Raw genomic sequence first — 19,370 nt, 5'->3', positions numbered from 1 at the left:
CATCATCTCCCTCCTCCTACTCCCTCACCCTTTTTTTAAACACTTTTTTTTTATTATTTTTTAATTTTTTAATTTTTTTATTCTTTATTCTTTATTCTTGTTTGTCGTTTCATGTGTGTACTGTAAGTAGGAACTAGCTGCAAGGAAGGACCATATGGACATAATGCTATTATCCTTCCGTAATAAAGTTTTCGAGTTCGAGTTCGAGTTTATACCCTCTGGCTCTGCTCGCCTCCTCTACCGATTTTTGCAGTAAGAAATTCGCCAGTCGATTAAGATACCGTGAACAGTTTTTTGATTGATTAATTGGCTGATTGATTGTTTGAATGATTGATTGTTTGAATGATTGGTCATAAACCTTTAGGTCCCTGGATTGGTATACTGATTTCTGATTGCTGATTCAATTAGCCAGTCGTTGAGAGAGGTACTTTGCGAAGAAATTATTTGCATTTGTGTGGAGCGATTGGTTTATGGTTTTCTTTTCTCCATTTAAAAAAAAGCCACCCTGTTTATTTCTAATCAGCGGATGTACTTATTTATGAATCTATGTATCAGTTTATTAATCCTTTTTTTTTTATCTAGTTGTATCTAGTTACTATCATGTTAAGCATTTAACCATTAATTTATGTATTCATTCGTTCGTTCATTTATTCATTCATACTTAAATTTAGATTTTTATTTATTTATTTATTTATTTGTTTGTTCGTTTGTTAGTTCTTTCGTTCGTTCATTCGTTCGTTCGTTCGTTCGTTCGTTCGTTCGTCCATTTGTTCGTTCGTTCGTTCGTCCGTTCGTCCGTCCATTCCTTCCTTCGTCCATCCAATCATCCATCCATCCATTCTTCGTCCTTACACAAAGCGTACCTCTTTGCACTTCAGGTCGGTATCTTGGCTGTGTTCGGAGCGTACAAAGTCACACTGCAAAGGATGGGATCTCAGGCCGGAGAGGTGCTCAAATTGCTGGTGGTCATGTCCACAACACGAGAGGGGAGGATGGGGTCACGTGTGGTCAAGTTCATCCAGAATGAACTGGGGGCCAAGTATGACATCACCATTCTGGGTGAGTACTTTTTTTTATTTTTTTTAGGTTGAAAGTCGCTTGTTCATGTCAATGCTTGTTATTCTCTCGGGTGCCAGGAGATTGGTTCCGTACAACTCTCGCTTACTCCATTGCACATGTCGTCTGCATTAAGAGCGATTACTTCCCTTTGGTTATTTGATTTTTGTTGTTATTAATGTTGTTTGGCTTCTATTGTTTTTTAAATGCGTTTTCCGGCAAAAAATCTGTCAGGGTTTATAAAGCCTATCCTTAATTAAAGTCTTCGCGAAGACTGTGCGAAATTTTCATACCAAAAATGCAGTGCCACCGTACAGCCAGCTTCACCAAGTAGTAAACTTCGCCCAATTAATTTCAGGCTTAATGGGCTGTGCAAGAGTTGCGCCCCCTAAAACAATGAGGCAAAGTACTGCCAGTGATTATTTGTGTCAGACGATCACAAGCTTCACAGTAGAAAATGGAATCCAATGTGTAGAGTGCAATCGATATAAAGCCTTTTTCCTTTGAAAATAGGCACATGTGCTTCAGCCGGTCCTTAATTCAGCCCGAAGTCGACTTCGCGAAGTGACTGTACCAACATCGTAGTGCTAAAGTTTCGTGCGGCCAGCTTCGAGAAGTCATTGTACCAACATCGTAGTGCTAAAGTTTCGTGCGGCCAGCTTCGAGAAGTATATTTTGAGTAGTCGACTTGGCTCAGTTGAGGACAGGCTTTTGAGTAATCCAACTCCTATTCGAAGGCCTCTGCCTCCAAACTTTGAGTTTTGACCTCGTTCTTTTCAGATCCTAAGGAGCTGGACCTCCCATTGGTGAGAATGCCGATACATCACTACGACGATCGCACCCAAGCCCCTCAGGTGCTCCTGGACATCGAAGCCAAGTTGAAGGCGGCTGAGGCTTTCCTGTTTGTGACCGCAGAGTACAACGGCAGTGTCCCTCCCGCCCTCAGCAGTCTGCTGGACCACTTCCCTCCCGGACACACTCTCTTTGGCTACAAGCCTTCGGGCATCGTCTCGTATTCCATGGGTAAGTCGGTGTGCGAGGGTGATACAGTGGAACCCCCCTTTTAAGACCTCTCAAAAATCTGGGAAAATCAGGTCTTAAAAATGGGGGAGTCTATAAATGGGGGTAAATTTACTGAGGTTATGGACAGAAAGTCTCAGAAAATAGGGTCTTAAAAGGGAGGGGGTCTTAAATTTGGGGGTCTTAAAAGGGGGGTTCCACTGTACAAGGTTGTGTTCCGTGGTGGTGGTGGTGGTGGGGCTGGTGAAGGCAGTTTATTGGGGGTGCCAGTGGTATGTGTATGTGTGTGTGTGTGTGTGTGTGTGTGTGTATTTGTGTGTGCGTGTGTGTGTGTGCGTTTGCGTGTGTGTGTGGTGTGTGTTTTATACATTTTTATAACAAGAATTTGTTTCTCAATTTTTGTTTTTGTTTTACATTTTATATATCATCTCCATCACTCATTTATCACTCTTTTGTTTATCACTACAGGGAGCTTCGGCGGGATGATGGGGACCGTCCCCCTGCGGCAACTGCTGAACGCGATGGGCACAGTGGCTGTTCCAGAAAGCGTGCACGTGCCGCAGGTCCACAGTAGTCTGGACGAGGACGGCAAGGTACAGGGCAACGACCACCTCAAGTCTGGACTGGAGTCTCTCGACACGCAGCTGGGCTGGTACGCTCACTCCATGAAGGAGTACAGAAAGATCCACGGCGTGCCTAAGTTGTAGACTTGGGGGGACTTATTCACCAGTCTGAAAGGAACGGGGGTGGGGGGGGGTATTTTTGCTCACATGTGGACTTGAGTGTTTGTACACATGTATAGCTGTGTGCTCCAAGACAGAGTACAGAAAGAGCCACGGCGTGCCTAAATTCACTGTAGACTGGGGGGGGGGGGGGGGGGGCTATTCACCAGTCTGAAATAGGGGGGGGGGGGCCTATTCACCAGTCTGAAAGAGGGGGGGGGGGTATTTTTGCCAACATGTGGATGTTACGAAGCGGTTTACTCGTATTTGTGGTAATGTGTATTGTTGTAAATAGAATAGACTATAGCGATGGTCAGACATTGGAAAGGGCTATAGGCTGCATACCGTCACGTTGACCGCAGTGGAACCTTTGTGTAACTGACAAGGTTTTTCACGTGCAAGTGATGCAGACGACAGCTCACTGGCAATGTCATAGCAAGAACGACTTTGTAAAATCAGTCGCCGTCAAGGAGCCAAGCTCGACTCATGTTTTTCGTAACACTTTAGCAGACGGGCTCCTGTTTTAGGTATCTGACTGAAGAAGGATGAAGACTGACGAACTTTCCCTATCAGCTTACATGATATCTTCCATTTTCATATTCAGGCCGGCGACTGTACTAAATGTTGGCTTTACACTCTTTTGAGGTATGTTTGAAACCGGTTATATTTTCATGTCATGTTGTCGTATGTGAGAAGAGTGACTGGTTCTGTGTTTAACGTTATTGTGTAGGCCTAAGCTATTGTGCTACACTGCTTAAACATGTGAGGGTTTTACGTAACGCTTTCTTGGTTTTAGAAAACAGGAATTAACGTGTAAATAATTATATTGGCTCATGCAGCTTAATATGTTGGACGAGTGAGTATTTTTATTGTGCGAGTGAAAGAAATTAAAGACAAGTTGATTTATGGACTATAAACTTTACAGTGTTCCAACTGGAGGGTTTTCATCGACGGAGGCTGAACTGAACCAGTCAACTGCGGCTTGGTGTACATGACCATGGCATGGAGAGCTGGCAGGGTTCTACAGTTAGCCGCCGAGACGGACTGGAAGGATCAAGGACTACGTCAAGCAATGGTTGCGGTGTCGTGAGGACTGGTGCACCCTTGTCAGTCGTCTGAAGGACTTACAGCCATACCAACATCTTGAAAGCCGAAAGATGGCAGTAGGGTAACGTACAGTAGAATACCTATTCGTCTTACCTGTTAAGCTGCTTTGTTTGAGCCAAAAGGTGTCTGCGTCTTGGACTGTAGAGTTTCTTGCGGTGTTGTCGGCCTAGGGTACTGGTCGAAGCCGGAAATGATTTTGTGATGTAAAAAGCTTTGTAAACTAATAATAATTAGTCTTGGCAGTGTCAAGATCCATTTAACACCAGGTTTTTGCGTGTGTGAGTGCGTGTGCGCTTGTGCCTTGTAAGCTACGGTAGCGGACAACTATTCAGATTACATTCAAGTCTGTAAACAAATACTAAATTTATAGAGTTGTGTAGAGGCATTTATGATTGTCTAAAAACCGGGCTATACCACTCCATAACATCTGGCGCCCAATGGTGTTTGTTTGTTTGACCCTTTAGCAGTATTGTTTTCTATCTCAAGGCACGTGCGCTTACACGGGTGTGAATGATTGTTTTGTTTGTCCTGTTTGTCCAGTAACATTTTCAGATTTGATTTGATTTTTGATTTGATGTGTTGACTGGCATATTCTTGCAAAGCCAAGGTCTTACTTGAGTTTCATTCATGATATTTTTTTTAAACAGCTTCTGAACATGACCCCAGTATATAATTCTTTTGACTTTTGATAATCTCTGATCGAGATTCAGAAAATTTCATCGTTTTTTCAACAATTCATTTTCTTTTGAGGAAAGGGGGTGATGTTACGAAGCGGTTTACTCGTATTTGTGGTAATGTGTATTGTTGTAAATAGAATAGACTATAGCGATGGTCAGACATTGGAAAGGGCTATAGGCTGCATACCGTCACGTTGACCGCAGTGGAACCTTTGTGTAACTGACAAGGTTTTTCACGTGCAAGTGATGCAGACGACAGCTCACTGGCAATGTCATAGCAAGAACGACTTTGTAAAATCAGTCGCCGTCAAGGAGCCAAGCTCGACTCATGTTTTTCGTAACACTTTAGCAGACGGGCTCCTGTTTTAGGTATCTGACTGAAGAAGGATGAAGACTGACGAACTTTCCCTATCAGCTTACATGATATCTTCCATTTTCATATTCAGGCCGGCGACTGTACTAAATGTTGGCTTTACACTCTTTTGAGGTATGTTTGAAACCGGTTATATTTTCATGTCATGTTGTCGTATGTGAGAAGAGTGACTGGTTCTGTGTTTAACGTTATTGTGTAGGCCTAAGCTATTGTGCTACACTGCTTAAACATGTGAGGGTTTTACGTAACGCTTTCTTGGTTTTAGAAAACAGGAATTAACGTGTAAATAATTATATTGGCTCATGCAGCTTAATATGTTGGACGAGTGAGTATTTTTATTGTGCGAGTGAAAGAAATTAAAGACAAGTTGATTTATGGACTATAAACTTTACAGTGTTCCAACTGGAGGGTTTTCATCGACGGAGGCTGAACTGAACCAGTCAACTGCGGCTTGGTGTACATGACCATGGCATGGAGAGCTGGCAGGGTTCTACAGTTAGCCGCCGAGACGGACTGGAAGGATCAAGGACTACGTCAAGCAATGGTTGCGGTGTCGTGAGGACTGGTGCACCCTTGTCAGTCGTCTGAAGGACTTACAGCCATACCAACATCTTGAAAGCCGAAAGATGGCAGTAGGGTAACGTACAGTAGAATACCTATTCGTCTTACCTGTTAAGCTGCTTTGTTTGAGCCAAAAGGTGTCTGCGTCTTGGACTGTAGAGTTTCTTGCGGTGTTGTCGGCCTAGGGTACTGGTCGAAGCCGGAAATGATTTTGTGATGTAAAAAGCTTTGTAAACTAATAATAATTAGTCTTGGCAGTGTCAAGATCCATTTAACACCAGGTTTTTGCGTGTGTGAGTGCGTGTGCGCTTGTGCCTTGTAAGCTACGGTAGCGGACAACTATTCAGATTACATTCAAGTCTGTAAACAAATACTAAATTTATAGAGTTGTGTAGAGGCATTTATGATTGTCTAAAAACCGGGCTATACCACTCCATAACAGTGGACTTGATGCATTAGTGATTGCACACGCAGCTGGGCTGGTACGCTTGCTCCATGAAGGAGTACAGTCTTAAAATAGGAGTTCCACTGTACAACGCAGGTCATGAAGGAGTACAGCAACGGCTAGTCTACGTTTATGGAAGGTAGAATTGTTGTTGTTGTTGCTGGGAGACCAGTGTAAGATTTCAGGGGAAGGGTGGGGGTGGGGTGTGTGTGTGTGCGTGTGCCAGTGAAGGGCAAGGGGGATAAGTTTGTTTCAGTCAACAGAACTGGGTTCTCTCCACACACATCCGGGTTAGAACCACTCCATGATTGTTTGTTTGTTTATTTTTGAAGAGAACAATCTGAGTCAGGGTGGGAGGGGGATGCTTGTGTCATTATTGTCAACGTGTTTTGCCAAATGTTTATTCACAATGCTTTGTGTTTAATTTGAATTTTGTTCTGTTTTGTTTTGTTTGATTAAAAAAAAAATGTTCTCAAAATCAATGAGTGCAATCCAAATGCCATACTCTGGCCAACAGAGCACTGACTGTATTGACGTTTCTGACTTTGAAAAATAAAGAAACTTTACAAATGGCAGTTTAAGTGTCAACACCTTTAGCCGGAGCTACTGATTCCATTCTGAGCCTGTGATTCATGACATACACTGATGTACATATCCTGTTCTTGTTTTTTGTTTTTCTTTCAATATTTTGATTGGAGTAATAAAATAACCCTGAAATTCATATCTGCATACTTTGATGTTTTCAATTTTGCGGTGTGTGCGCATGTGTGGTGTGTGTTTGTAGGGGAAGGGCTCCTAATATGGACCACCTCTTGATCTGACAAACTAACAGCGGTAGAGCGCTAAAAACAATTTCATTCGCTGTATTCACCCTCTCTGGATAACTTGCACATGTCAAAACAGTTGCAGAAACACAAACCTCAAAACCGTTAGGCTTTTTCTCTTTTTTTAACTTTTGGCAGCGTTCACTCTAAATTTGACGCCTAAAACGGACTCGTTTCTGTCCACAGCCAAAGCTTTTATCACACAAAAATTGCTATATATGACAGCTAAGACCGTATTTGTTACATTTTAGCAGTTTTGACCCCGAGTTTCTACTGCAAACAAAAAAATAATAGCAAAATCTCAAAGTATGTGTGAGTCCCCTAATATGGACCACCTTCAACAAATCGAAGAAAATAAAAGCTAAAGGCTATTTTCATTAATTCATTAAGAAGCTTGCTGAAAATAACCTATAACTGAACTAGCCCTCGAGCTTTCAAAAAAATATATCAAATTGTCTTCTTTTTGTGGAAGTTGATAATTTCACTTATTTTCACTCTGTTTTTGATAAGCTTCTTTAGTTTCCTGGTGTGCTTCAAATAATGCTCTCATCAACCCGAAACAGATAAATCTGAAGCATATTTGAATTAGTCTGACATGCACAATAAGTTGTATCATGTTATTTTGAAGTACAGGGGGCTTTTGACAGTGATTCGTGAAGGCCGCTTCACTGGTCCATATTAGGAGCCTGGGCGCCTAATATGGACCATTTGTGAATTTTTTCTGTATTTAATTTTTGCTGAATGTCTATCAAAGCTATTTCACTCTAATTAGGCCTAACGGTTCACTTCAGTAAGAGAGAAGGACTACCAAAAACAAAATGAAACTTCTTCGCAAGAAAACCGCCCTAGTTATTAGCATGAAACAAAAAGTGGTCCATATTAGGAGCCCTTCCCCTATGTGTGTGTTTGTGTGTGTGTGTGCCCAGTTTGTGATAAAGAATAATAGAACAAATAGCCGTTCTGTATCCATGCCTCGGCATCGGTCTTTTGTGTGCGTTACTATGGCAATCTACCGCATCGGCACTGCGGCTTCAACTCTGTCAGTTTTAGCGATACATCAGGCTCCACGATGTATCAATGTGTGATGGTGTGTGTAAGCCAGTGTTTACAAGGTTTCTTTTAACACGTCAGTCCTATTTATCAAAAGTAATCATGTAGCTCTTGTCAAACACAAACCCTCTGAGATAGCGTTTTATTCGGCAGTTTATGGCAACTGGACGTTATAAGGGAAACCACTCTGCCTAATTGCCAGGATGTATCCAGACGATCGATCGATAAAGACAAAGCTCCGCAGACCAAAATGAAAAGCGGCGAACAAAGGGTAAGTTGAATGAGAGCAGCTCAGTTATCTGTACCGTCACAACGTACTCAATGTAAACGCTTATAAAACGCCTGTTTTATCTAGTTTTATTATTTAGGTGGTTTTTTTTCTGGTTGCTGTGATAAAGGAGAGACCAAAGACTCAAAGACTGAAAGAGGGGGTGGCATTTCACGAGAACCACTCAGAACTTGATCGAAAGAATACTGGATCAAAATATTTCGAAGCTCTTACGTGTGTACGTGTGTGTGTGTGTGTGTGAGAGAGAGAGAGAGAGAGAGAGGGAGAGAGAGAGAGAGAATGACACTGACAAGATACTTCCTTTATTTTTATTTTTGACCAAAATATGACAGTTTACACAGATCGAGACAGTCAGTGTTCCTCCAAGACCGCGCCGTGTTAAATCACAGGCTGTGGTTAAATGTCATATTTTCGTCAAAAATATAAATAACATAATATTAATGCATGATCGATTTTAGGGTAATCTTGAACTTTAGCGTGTTAAATTCATAGCTCAGAATTCAGAGGCATTTAAGTCTCCAAATTTGTAGAACCTGCACTTGTAATCATAACATTAACAAGTCATTTTAGATCCCTTTGAAGTTACGGAATGAACTCCGATGAACTGTACGAATGCATTTTGTTTACATGGGTCAAAGAAGGAATTATCAGTATGATCGGACAAGGGAGACAACTCTTTCGTGTAAATGATGTCCCATGGTTGACAACGTACGCCATTTTCGGTGCATTTTCGTCGATTGAACAACCAAATTAATTAATTATGCTTAAGTTTGAAGCTCAATCAGTCAATTGATTTCACGACAAATGTTAGTCTTTGGCTTGCTTACAGTTACATAGACTTGTATCAAAAATAAGTAAAGAATGTCACTGGATTCTGAGCTATGAATTTAACACGCTAAAGTTCAAGATTACCCTTTTTTACTATTAAACGCACACAAACATGCACTCGCTAGTGTTGTACTTGAATGTCATGTTTTATATTGTCAATAAAAACACTTGATGGTGATTCACTTGCTATGAACTTCATGTATTGTTTATCGTCCGGAATGTCACTCAGCGTTTCCTCACCACAGGTTATTTATACAATGATTAAACTGTCTAGAATGGGAGATACAAACACAGGGTGACCAGACGCCGGAGTAATGCTGAAAGGTTCAGCTTAGCTGCAATCAAGTCATTGTCTGTCTTAATACCGGGTCTGCCTTAACACCGGAATCTAGTAGAACTACATTATCACTGGCTTACAACTATTAGGTACAGCAGGGAATATTCTTTCTTTCTTTCTTTATTTGGTGTTTAACGTCGTTTTCAACCATTCAAGGTTATATCGCGACGGGGGAAGGGGGGAGATGGGATAGGGGAAAGGGGGGAGATGGGATAGAGCCACTTGTTAATTGTTTCTTGTTCACAAAAGCACTAATAAAAAAATTGCTCCAGGGGCTTGCAACGTAGTACAATATATGACCTTACTGGGAGAATGCAAGTTTCCAGTACAAAGGACGTAACATTTCTTACATACTGCTTGACTAAAGTCTTTACAAACATTGACTATATTCTATACAAGAAACACTTAACAAGGGTAAAAGGAGAAACAGAACCTGTTAGTCGCCTCTTACGACATGCTGGTTAGCATCGGGTAAATTCTTTCTCGTCCCAACCAATATGGGACTCCCCCTAACCCGCGGGGGGTAGCAGGGAATATAGGTCTATGGGTACAGAAACCAGTTTCAGATTGAGGACACTACATTGTAGTCTCTGCTAACCGCCTAAATATGAGTTTTTGTTGGACTCTGATGTCACATGGCTCAAAGAAGGGAAATCCAATGTTCAATCGATACATTTCTTTATTTAACGAGGGTACCACTACATTGAGGATAAGCATGGGTGTATATATATATATATGCTTTTTTGCATCCGGCCCTCGCCTCAAAAAGGGACTTATCTACAAAAGGGACTTATCTACTATGCCTGAAGGTGGACTTTATAGGTGTTCTCCCTGTATCCCCCCCCCCCCCCCCCCCCCGGGTGTGAAGTTCCTGTAGCGTTTTGCTGATCTTGCTCAAAGTCACGTGATGCTTATACTTTATAGCGACATCGGTAGAATTTGATGTTTTTAAAAAATCTTTTTGGTATTTCTTAGAAATTCAATTCTGTTTTGCAATTTTTTTTTTGAAAAAAAGTTTAAATCGATTACTAAATAAAAGCTCAAATATATTACTCGCAATAACGACATACTGCAAAGCGTTCCATAATCATTTCACTTCCGTTTGAGGCCATTGAGTTACTTCAAGCTTACGAGAGTGAAAGGGAAAGTGATTCAATGAACAATAGTACGAGCGAGAATACTTTAATAAAAATCTTTTCGAATTATACGTCGTTCTCACCGAAGCATGTTTGCTTGGCTGCATGTCGCACGCGAATTCAGGAATTCTCACAGAAATTTTCCTGCGGAACCGCCATTTTGGAAGGGAAAGTAACGCTACGGTAACTCAAATCGGTTTACGGCAGACACACGCTTAACACGAGATTGAGCGGTATCGTATTTTCCACCCGGTGGGATTCCCTGTATACAGGGAAAACCACTACAGGAACCCATCTGCAGGGAATCCCGCTCTTTTGGTTGACATAGACCCCATCAGCTCTACTATTGGCTTAACCTTCACTGTGCTTCCTGGGGCTGGGATGACCCACAGCCTCACAAAAGTATCTGTATGTCTAAAACTATTGAGAGTTTTTCATTGAGACTTCATGTAATCCTCAAACACCATAGACCCTTCCTATTGACTAATTGTGAAAGGATTATCTTTGTAAACAATCAAATAAACAATGACATCATTTGAACTACACAGTCCGGATGTTGTGGGTCGTGCACGACCCATATGGAATTAAAGAAGGCATTTTAGGGTGTGTATCCCTAATCGGATGGCTTGAGTCGTGTACGACCCATATTCTGCAAAGAAGCGCTAAAGAGTTTATCCCAATTCGGATGGCGCAGGTCATGTATGACCCATACTTTTTACGTTGAATCCTTGTTTAGAAAGTATGGGTTGTACACGACCCACATCATCCGGACTGTGTAGTCCAAAGCGTGATTCGGGGAGGGAAGGTTCAAAGGAAAGGATAGAGTGACGTAATTATAGAATTAGAGGAGAGAGATAATATATATGTGTACGTGTGTGTGTGTGTGTGTGTGAGGCTTTGATTTTGAATGTGTGTGAATGTCTTCAACGATGATCCTGATGGGCCATCTTGATTTAGCCCCTTCTGAGGTTCACTACAGTCATCCTGAATGATTGTCAAATGTTTAGTCCTCAGTCAGTATGTATATTTACGAGTCTTGATATGTGCAGAATTCAATTCAATTCTATTCAATTCAATAAAACGTTATTGTCTGTATGCAACAAACAGAAATTTTTCAATACACAACTTAGCAGAACAGTGAAGTGCCATGACATGTATTGTTAATGCAATTAGAATATTCAAGAAACACTGAAGAAATCCTTCAACGTGCTTCTCTGTTTAATACAGAATCTTGCTTCTTTGCCACAGAAATGCCTTGAAGAGTGAACAGCCAGGACACTCAACGCCTTAACGTTTCAACAGTGAACAGTCACAGAATGTCGGCTTCTTGAACAGTGAAAAGTGATGGACACTGGCTCCCGCTACACTATGGAGGGAGAAGACACAGCACTTCTAACAGACATCAAGATAGAGATTGATGTTGCTGAAGAAACGCCACAGTATTGGCACATGCCGGGACCACATCCATATGGTAAGGCTATTACAGTGGAACCCCCCTTTTAAGAATCCCCAATTTAAGACCCCCTCCTTTTTTAGACCTTCTTTTCTCAGACTTTCTGTTCATAACCTCTGTAAATTTACCCCCATTTTAAGACTCCCTCCTTTTTAAGACCTTCTTTTCTCAGACTTTCTGTTCATAACCTCTGTAAATTTACCCCCATTTTAAGACTCCCTCCTTTTTAAGACCTTCTTTTCTCAGACTTTCTGTTCATAACCTCTGTAAATTTACCCCCATTTTAAGACTCCCTCCTTTTTAAGACCTTCTTTTCTCAGACTTTCTGTTCATAACCTCTGTAAATTTACCCCCATTTTAAGACTCCCTCCTTTTTAAGACCTTCTTTTCTCAGACTTTCTGTTCATAACCTCTGTAAATTTACCCCCATTTTAAGACTCCCTCCTTTTTAAGACCTTGTTTTTTGGAAGTCTTAAAAGGGGTGCTTGACAGTAATTGGAACTCCTTTGGCACTCTAAACAGAACATTTTTAAAAGTCTGCTTAAATGACGTGTCTTTCCTGGAGACTGCTTGCTTTTATTGTCACACTCACAGTGACATTGCTCAGGTTAATAGGCCTGCATTTGCAAGAGGAAAGTGCATGAACCACTGTCTTCAGTGTGACTACCTTGTGTAGCTTTTATGTTTGCGAGCACTTGATGTTTAACCTTCACTGGATCAGGCTTTGGACTACACAGTCCGGATGATGTAGGTCGTGTACGACCCATCCTTTCTAAAGATGTATTCAACATAAAAAGTATGGTCGTACATGACCCATGCCATCCAAATAGGGATAAACTCTTTACCGCCTCTTTGCAGAGTATGGGTCATACTCGACTCATGCCATCCGAATGGGAATAAATACGGCAAGATGCCTTCTCTAATTCCATATGGGTCGTCCACGACCCACAACATCGGGACTGTGTAGTTCAAATGACGTCATTGTTTATTTGTTTGTTTACAAAGATAATCCTTTTAAAATTGATTGATAGGAAGTTTCTATGGTGTTTGAGGATTACATGAAGTTTCAATCAAAACCACCCAATAGAGATTGCAGACACTTTTGTTGGGCTGTGGGTCGTGCACGACCCAGGAAGCACGTCCACACTGCCCAACAAAATTATCCTCACATCACATGAGAACTAAATTTTGTTTTGGTTTTTGGATTGGACTGAATGATAGCATTACCAGGAAGAAAAGCTGTGACTCAGTGACAGAAGCTTTAACAGCTTTCTTTATTGCTATTAACATTTTTAATTTTTTTCATTCCAGTGCCAGTCAGGAAAGTTGTGGCCACAGAGAACATGGCTACCATGCCTGCAGTGCAGACATTGGAAGGACACGCTTCACACAGCACCGACAGTAATACCTGGCTGAAACGAGCAAAACATACACCAGAAACACAGACTGCAGTCAGCACTCGCAGTGATACCTGGCTGAAACAAGCTATTCAGACACCGGAACCACAGACTGCTGTCAACACATACACTCATACATGGCTGAAACAAGAGATACAGTCACCAGAAACACAAACAACAGTCAACACGCACACTAATGCCTGGCTGAAACGAGAGATACAGACACCGGAACCACAGACTGCTGTCAACACATACACTCATACATGGCTGAATCGAGAGATACAGACACCAGAAAAACAAACAGAAGTCAACACGTACACTCATGCCTGGCTGAAACAAGAGATACAGACACCAGAAACACAAACAGAAGTCAACACTTGCAGTGATACCTGGCTGAAACGAGCAATACAGCCACCAGAAACACAAACTGCAGTCACCACTCATAATGACATGTGTCTGAAGCAAGAGCTAGGAGAACATCTGTCGGCCACATTCCTCCATTTCAATCATTTTAGGCAGCATACAGCATACACACATGCTGGTGAAGAAGAAACTGTAGAAGAAACACATACACGTAAACATGCACGAGAGAAAAAGTATACATGCACAGAGTGTAATGCTGTGTATAAGAGATCTATTGATTTCAAGCGACACATGTTGAGACATACAGGAGAGAAACCATATTTATGTGCAACATGTGGCGCAAGCTTTGTACATTCTGGCCATTTGAGGGGACACATGTTAATACATACAGGGAAGAAAGAACATGCATGCACCGAGTGTGGTTCTAGGTTCCTACGGTCTGAATATTTGAAGGTGCACATGTTGACACACACAGGCGAGAAAAATCATGTATGTACAGAGTGTGATGCCAGATTCGCACGGCCTGAGACTTTGAGGACCCACATGTTCACTCACACTGGAGAGAAAAAATATACATGTACACAGTGTGATAGGAGGTTCACACAGCCTGGTAGTTTGAAGCGACACATGTTAGGACATACAGGAGAAAAACAGCATGCATGTGAAGAGTGTAATGCTAGGTTCACACGGTCCTGTGATCTGAAGAAACACATGTTAACCCATACAGGAGAGAAAAAGCATGCATGCACAGAATGTGATTCTAAGTTCCTCATGTCTTGTAATTTGAAGCGACACATGTTGACGCATACAGCAGGCAAGAAACAATATGCATGCACAGAGTGTGATGCTACTTTTTCAAGGCCTCGCTATTTAAGGACACACACGTTAGGCCATAGAGAACAAGAATCAGAAACAACATTCATGTTCAGAATGTACGCTAGGTTGACACAGTCTGGTACAGATGCAGAAGTTTGAAGAGATGCATGTTAATTGGTAGGCAACACGGTTAGAGAATTAACATTACCATAATGTTGTACCACACTGCCACTGGACATATGTAAGTCAGAAACAACATGCATTTGCAGACAGTGATGCGCTAGGTTCACAGACTCTAATTATTCAAAGTAATGCATATTAACACACAGAGGAGCCTGGAAAAGGACATGTATGCATGTTCGCAATTTATTTGCAAGTTCAGACAAACCCATTCTTTGAAACATTTACACTTGTTTAGAAATGCATCAGAAAATCTAAATGTGCACACTGTGCATGATCATGATGTCAATTTAGTCAGTCTTTAATCAGTGATTTGAAACAAAAAAAGGCATATCGCTAGTTTAAATGCATGCATGCACACAGTGTTAAACTATTTTTAAACAAACCAGTTTTTTGAAACAACATGTGATTTCATTTTATTTTGTTTAATTTTCATTACTTTATTGTCCCATCGCTGGGAAATTAGTGTCACTTCCTCCCAGTGGAAAGCTAGCAGCAACGGAGTCGCGCTACCCAGGTATATGCATGTATAACCTTCACCGGATCACACTTTGTACTACACAGTCCGGATGTTGGTCGTGTACGACCCATACTTTCTAAAGAAGGAGTCAACGTAAAAAGTATGGGTCGTACATGACCCACGCCATCCGAATGGGGATAAACTCTTTACCGCCTCTTTGCAGAGTATGGGTCGTACACAACCCACGTCATCCGAATAAGGATAAACACCATAAAATGCCTTCTTTCATTCCATATGGGTCATCCACGACCCACAACATCGGACTGTGTAGTTCAAATGACGTCATTGTTTATTTGTTTGTTTACAAAGATAATCCTTAAAAAAATTGGTCTTTGGTGTTTGAGGATTACATTATTGTACATGAAGTCTCGATCAAACATGCACTCACAATAGAGAAACAGACACTTTTGTGAGGCTCACGACCCAGGAAGCACAGTGAAGGTTAAGTGTGATCAGCCACCTGCACTTATGGCAGAATGACCGAGGTCTTTCATGTACCAAGAGGGTGAAACATGGATCTCTTCTCTGAGTCTGCACAATAAGTTGACGCGTGTCCGGCCCGGCCCGGTTCGAACCTGCGACCCTAGGATCTTCTTCTCGTTCGCTTTGAAGCGTTTCATACGTGGGGCAGCTAGGATCACACGTGCTTTACCAACTGAGCTACCGGGCCCCTGGACCCACATGAGAAAAACAATATTCATGTGCATATTACCTGACACAAGATTCCCCGTCCTGGACGTCTGAGTGGACACATGGCAGGGAAATGGCTACATTGTCTTGTTGGTGTTGTTGTTTTTTTGGTCGAAGTTGAGTCAATGTTCAAATGAGTAATATGACTTTAAAGATTACAGATACAATAAACTTCAATGTGTGTGTTTTGCGGTGAGTCAGGCAAGTTACAAACTGAGTTACATTAAGTACATGTACTTAAAAACAAACATAGTTAACCAATATGACAATGTCCATATTTTTTTCTTCACTCAAGGAATGCTCCCACGCTTGTTAGGAAATGTGAAAACTAATATACTGCTAATTAATTTTCAAGAATCAAGGTTAAAAAAACAAGAAAATTTAGTTTATGGAATGGTTGATCATTTACACAATAAAATATTTGCTAGCACCTTAATCTATTTATTTTAAAAATGGGGGAACAAGATGCATAACAGATAGATAATAATGAGGAGGAAATGAACAATATTGACTTTGATATTTGGATTTGCTCCCTCACTCAGTTTTGTGACTTGAATACTTCTTCTTCTTCTTCGTTCATGGGCTTAAGACTCCCATGTTCACTCATGTTTTCAGCAGGAGTGGATTTGTACGTGTATGACCGTTTTTACCCTGCCATTCAGGCAGCATACGCCGACTTCGGGGGGGGGCATGCTGGGTATTTTCGTGTTTCTATAACCCACCAAACTCTGACATGGATTACAGGATCTTTTCTGTGGGCACTTGGTCTTGTGCTTGCGTGTACACACGAAGGGGGTTAAGTCACTAGCAGGTCTGCACATAAGTTGACCTGGGAGATTGGAAAAATCTCCACTTAACCCACCAGGCGGCAGTGACCGGGATTCGAACTCAAGACCTCCCGATTAGGAGGCCGACGTCTTACTACCACGCCACTGCGCCCGTCATGCTGCTAATTAACTTTCAAGAATCAAGGTTAGAAAAACAAGAAAAGTTAGTTTATGGAATGAATGTTCATTTACAGTTACTTCATCAAACATCTGCTCCGTCGCGATATAACCTTGAATGGTTGAAAACGACGTTAAACACCAAATAAAGAAAGAAAGAAACATCTGCTAGCACCGTCTTAAAAATACCCCCCGCGGGTTAGGGGGAAGAATTTACCCGATGCTCCCCAGCATGTCGTAAGAGGCGACTAACGGATTCTGTTTCTCCTTTTGTTTTTTGTATAGAATATAGTCAATTTTTGTAAAGATTTTAGTCAAGCAGTATGTAAGAAATGTTAAATCCTTTGTACTGGAAACTTGCATTCTCCCAGTAAGGTAATATATTGTACTACGTTGCAAGCCCCTGGAACAAATTTTTGATTAGTGCTTTTATGAACAAGAAACAATTGACAAGTGGCTCTATCCCCTCTCCCCCCTTTCCCCGTCGCGATATAACCTTCGTGGTTGAAAACGATGTTAAACACCAAATAAAGAAAGAAAGATCTTAAAAATGGGGAAACAAGCTGCACAACAGACAAATAATAATGATGAGGGAATGAACAATATTGGCTTTGATATTTGGATTTGCTCCAACACACAGTTTTGGGACTTGAAAACTAACAATACAGATGTGTGCACCTTTTTATTGAGTACTGTACTCCCAACAGTTTACATTGGGAAAGCCTGTAAAATATGCAACTTTGCACGCAGTAAATATATGAACAAAAGAAGAGCAAATTAAAGATCAAGTGATATGACCATATTCCGTAATCCATGTCAGAGTTCGGTGGGTTATAGAAACACGAAAATATCCAGCATGCCTCCCCCGAAATCGGCATATGCTGCCTGCATGGCGGGGTAAAAACGGTGATACACGTAAAAATCCACTCGTGCTAAAACATGAGTGAACGTGGGAATTTCAGCCCATGATCGAAGAAGAAGAAGAAGTTATGAATCCAAGTCTCACTGTCTTTCCCTCAGTCAGTCTCACAATGCAGATTTATGCACCTTTTTATAGCGTACTCCAACAGTTTACATTGGGAAAGCCTGTAAAATAATCAACTGTGCACAGAGTAAATATATGGGGGAAAAAAGTCTGGTGCTATGACCATGTAAGATATGAGTCCGAGTCTCTCTCTCTCTCTCTCTCTCTGTCTCTCTTTCTCTTGCTGTCTCTCTCTGTCTCTCTCGCTCTCTCTCTCTCTCGTTCTGATTATTTTCATATTGATCATATCTGTCCATAAAGCATCAGTGTGTCATAACGCAAGAATGTATGTATTGCCCACAACGTGTATATAGTCCTGTGAATAGTTTTTCTGCCTTTTTAATATTTTTATTTTTACTGTCGTGCTTATCTTTTGTAATTGTTTTACGTTTGTACATATATGTATTTAAGATTAGAATAGTCCCTCTCTGGGCGAGGGCTGGTTGAAAAGAAGCTCGTTTATATTGCTTATGCCACAACCCTCGTAAAATAAAATTTGATTTGATTTGATTTGATTTGATTTGATCTCTCTCTCTCTCTCTCTCTCTCTCTCTCTCTCTCTCTCTCTCTCTCTCTCTCTCTCTCTCTCTCTCTCTCTCTGTTGTATAAAGGACAGGTTGGAAGAATAGGCTTTGCCTAAAACCTTTATCCTTTTGTAATAAAGTTCTGAGTCTGAGTCTCTCTCTCTCTCTCTCTCTCTCTCTCTCTCTCTCTCTCTCTCTCTCTCTCCATCCATCCTTGAGTAATAAAGTTCGTTCGTTCGTTCGTTCTCTCTCTCGCTCTCTCGCTCTCTCTCTCTCTCGCTCTCTCTCTCTCTCTCTCTCTCTCTCTCTCTCTCTCTCTCTCTCTCTCTCTTCATAGTCACTAGAAACATGGCCAAGAGATATTCACAGACGTACTGCTGCCTTAGATCTGGCAGGAATTTATATTTCTTCATCTTCATGTTAAACAAAAGTTTAAGGCATCCGTGAGACTCAGGAGACTATGGATTTTAGAAACCAGATGTAAAAAGTCATGCAAGGGGCAATACTCTGATTATTATCCTGGCTACCTAGATTGAAAGTTGTTTCCCTTTCTCCGTTGGCCATTATGAAGCAAATCCTTTTTACAAGGGACAATACTCGAATCATCAGTCCTGTTACCAGGTCTTTGCTCTTCATTCACGTTCGTCTGAGAATTCCGCCTAGCCTCCAAGATCAGTACCAGCGCAGACTAGTGGATTAACATCTACAATCGACTTTGAAGATAATCATCCACAAGTACTGTGACACATGTTGCTTTTTACATTTAGTCAAGTTTTGACTAAATGTTTTAACGTAGAGGGGGGAATCGAGACGAGGGTCGTGCTGTCTGTCTGTCTGTGTGTGTGTGTGTGTGTGTAGAGCGATTCAGACCAAACTACTGGACCGATCTTTATGAAATTTGACGTGAGAGTTCCTGGGAATGATATCCCCGGACGTTTTTTTTCTTCTTTTTTTCGATAAATATCTTTGATGACGTCATATCCGGCTTTTTGTAAAAGTTGAGGCGGCACTGTCACACCCTCATTGTTCAATCT

General features: G+C 41.3%; 1 protein-coding gene and 1 long non-coding RNA gene across 3 annotated transcripts in view; both read left to right on the top strand.

Moving 5' to 3' along the window:
• Nucleotides 1-2,911, top strand: part of LOC138965439 (2-hydroxy-1,4-benzoquinone reductase-like) — a 5,840-nt gene extending 2,929 nt beyond the window's left edge. Inside the window, exons 3-5 of one of the 2 annotated variants that reach the window (XM_070337597.1) lie at nt 879-1,059; nt 1,837-2,079; nt 2,545-2,911. In XM_070337597.1, the coding sequence (XP_070193698.1) occupies nt 879-1,059; nt 1,837-2,079; nt 2,545-2,783 (663 nt within the window). In that variant the 3' untranslated portion in view covers nt 2,784-2,911. The remainder of the gene's footprint in view (nt 1-878; nt 1,060-1,836; nt 2,080-2,544) is intronic. The other variant, XM_070337598.1, reaches the window with a different exon arrangement.
• Nucleotides 2,912-7,996: 5,085 nt separating this feature from the next.
• On the top strand, nt 7,997-18,408 carry LOC138965438 (uncharacterized). Its single transcript, XR_011455460.1, has 3 exons — nt 7,997-8,106; nt 11,674-11,896; nt 13,190-18,408. It is a non-coding gene; the product is annotated as an uncharacterized lncRNA (long non-coding RNA).
• Nucleotides 18,409-19,370: the final 962 nt, after the last annotated feature.

This window comes from Littorina saxatilis, linkage group LG4 (genome assembly GCF_037325665.1).
Source record: "Littorina saxatilis isolate snail1 linkage group LG4, US_GU_Lsax_2.0, whole genome shotgun sequence".
Classification (NCBI taxonomy): domain Eukaryota; kingdom Metazoa; phylum Mollusca; class Gastropoda; order Littorinimorpha; family Littorinidae; genus Littorina; species Littorina saxatilis.
The sequence above is the reverse complement of the archived record's forward strand: the minus strand, read 5'-3'. Positions and strand labels throughout refer to the sequence as shown.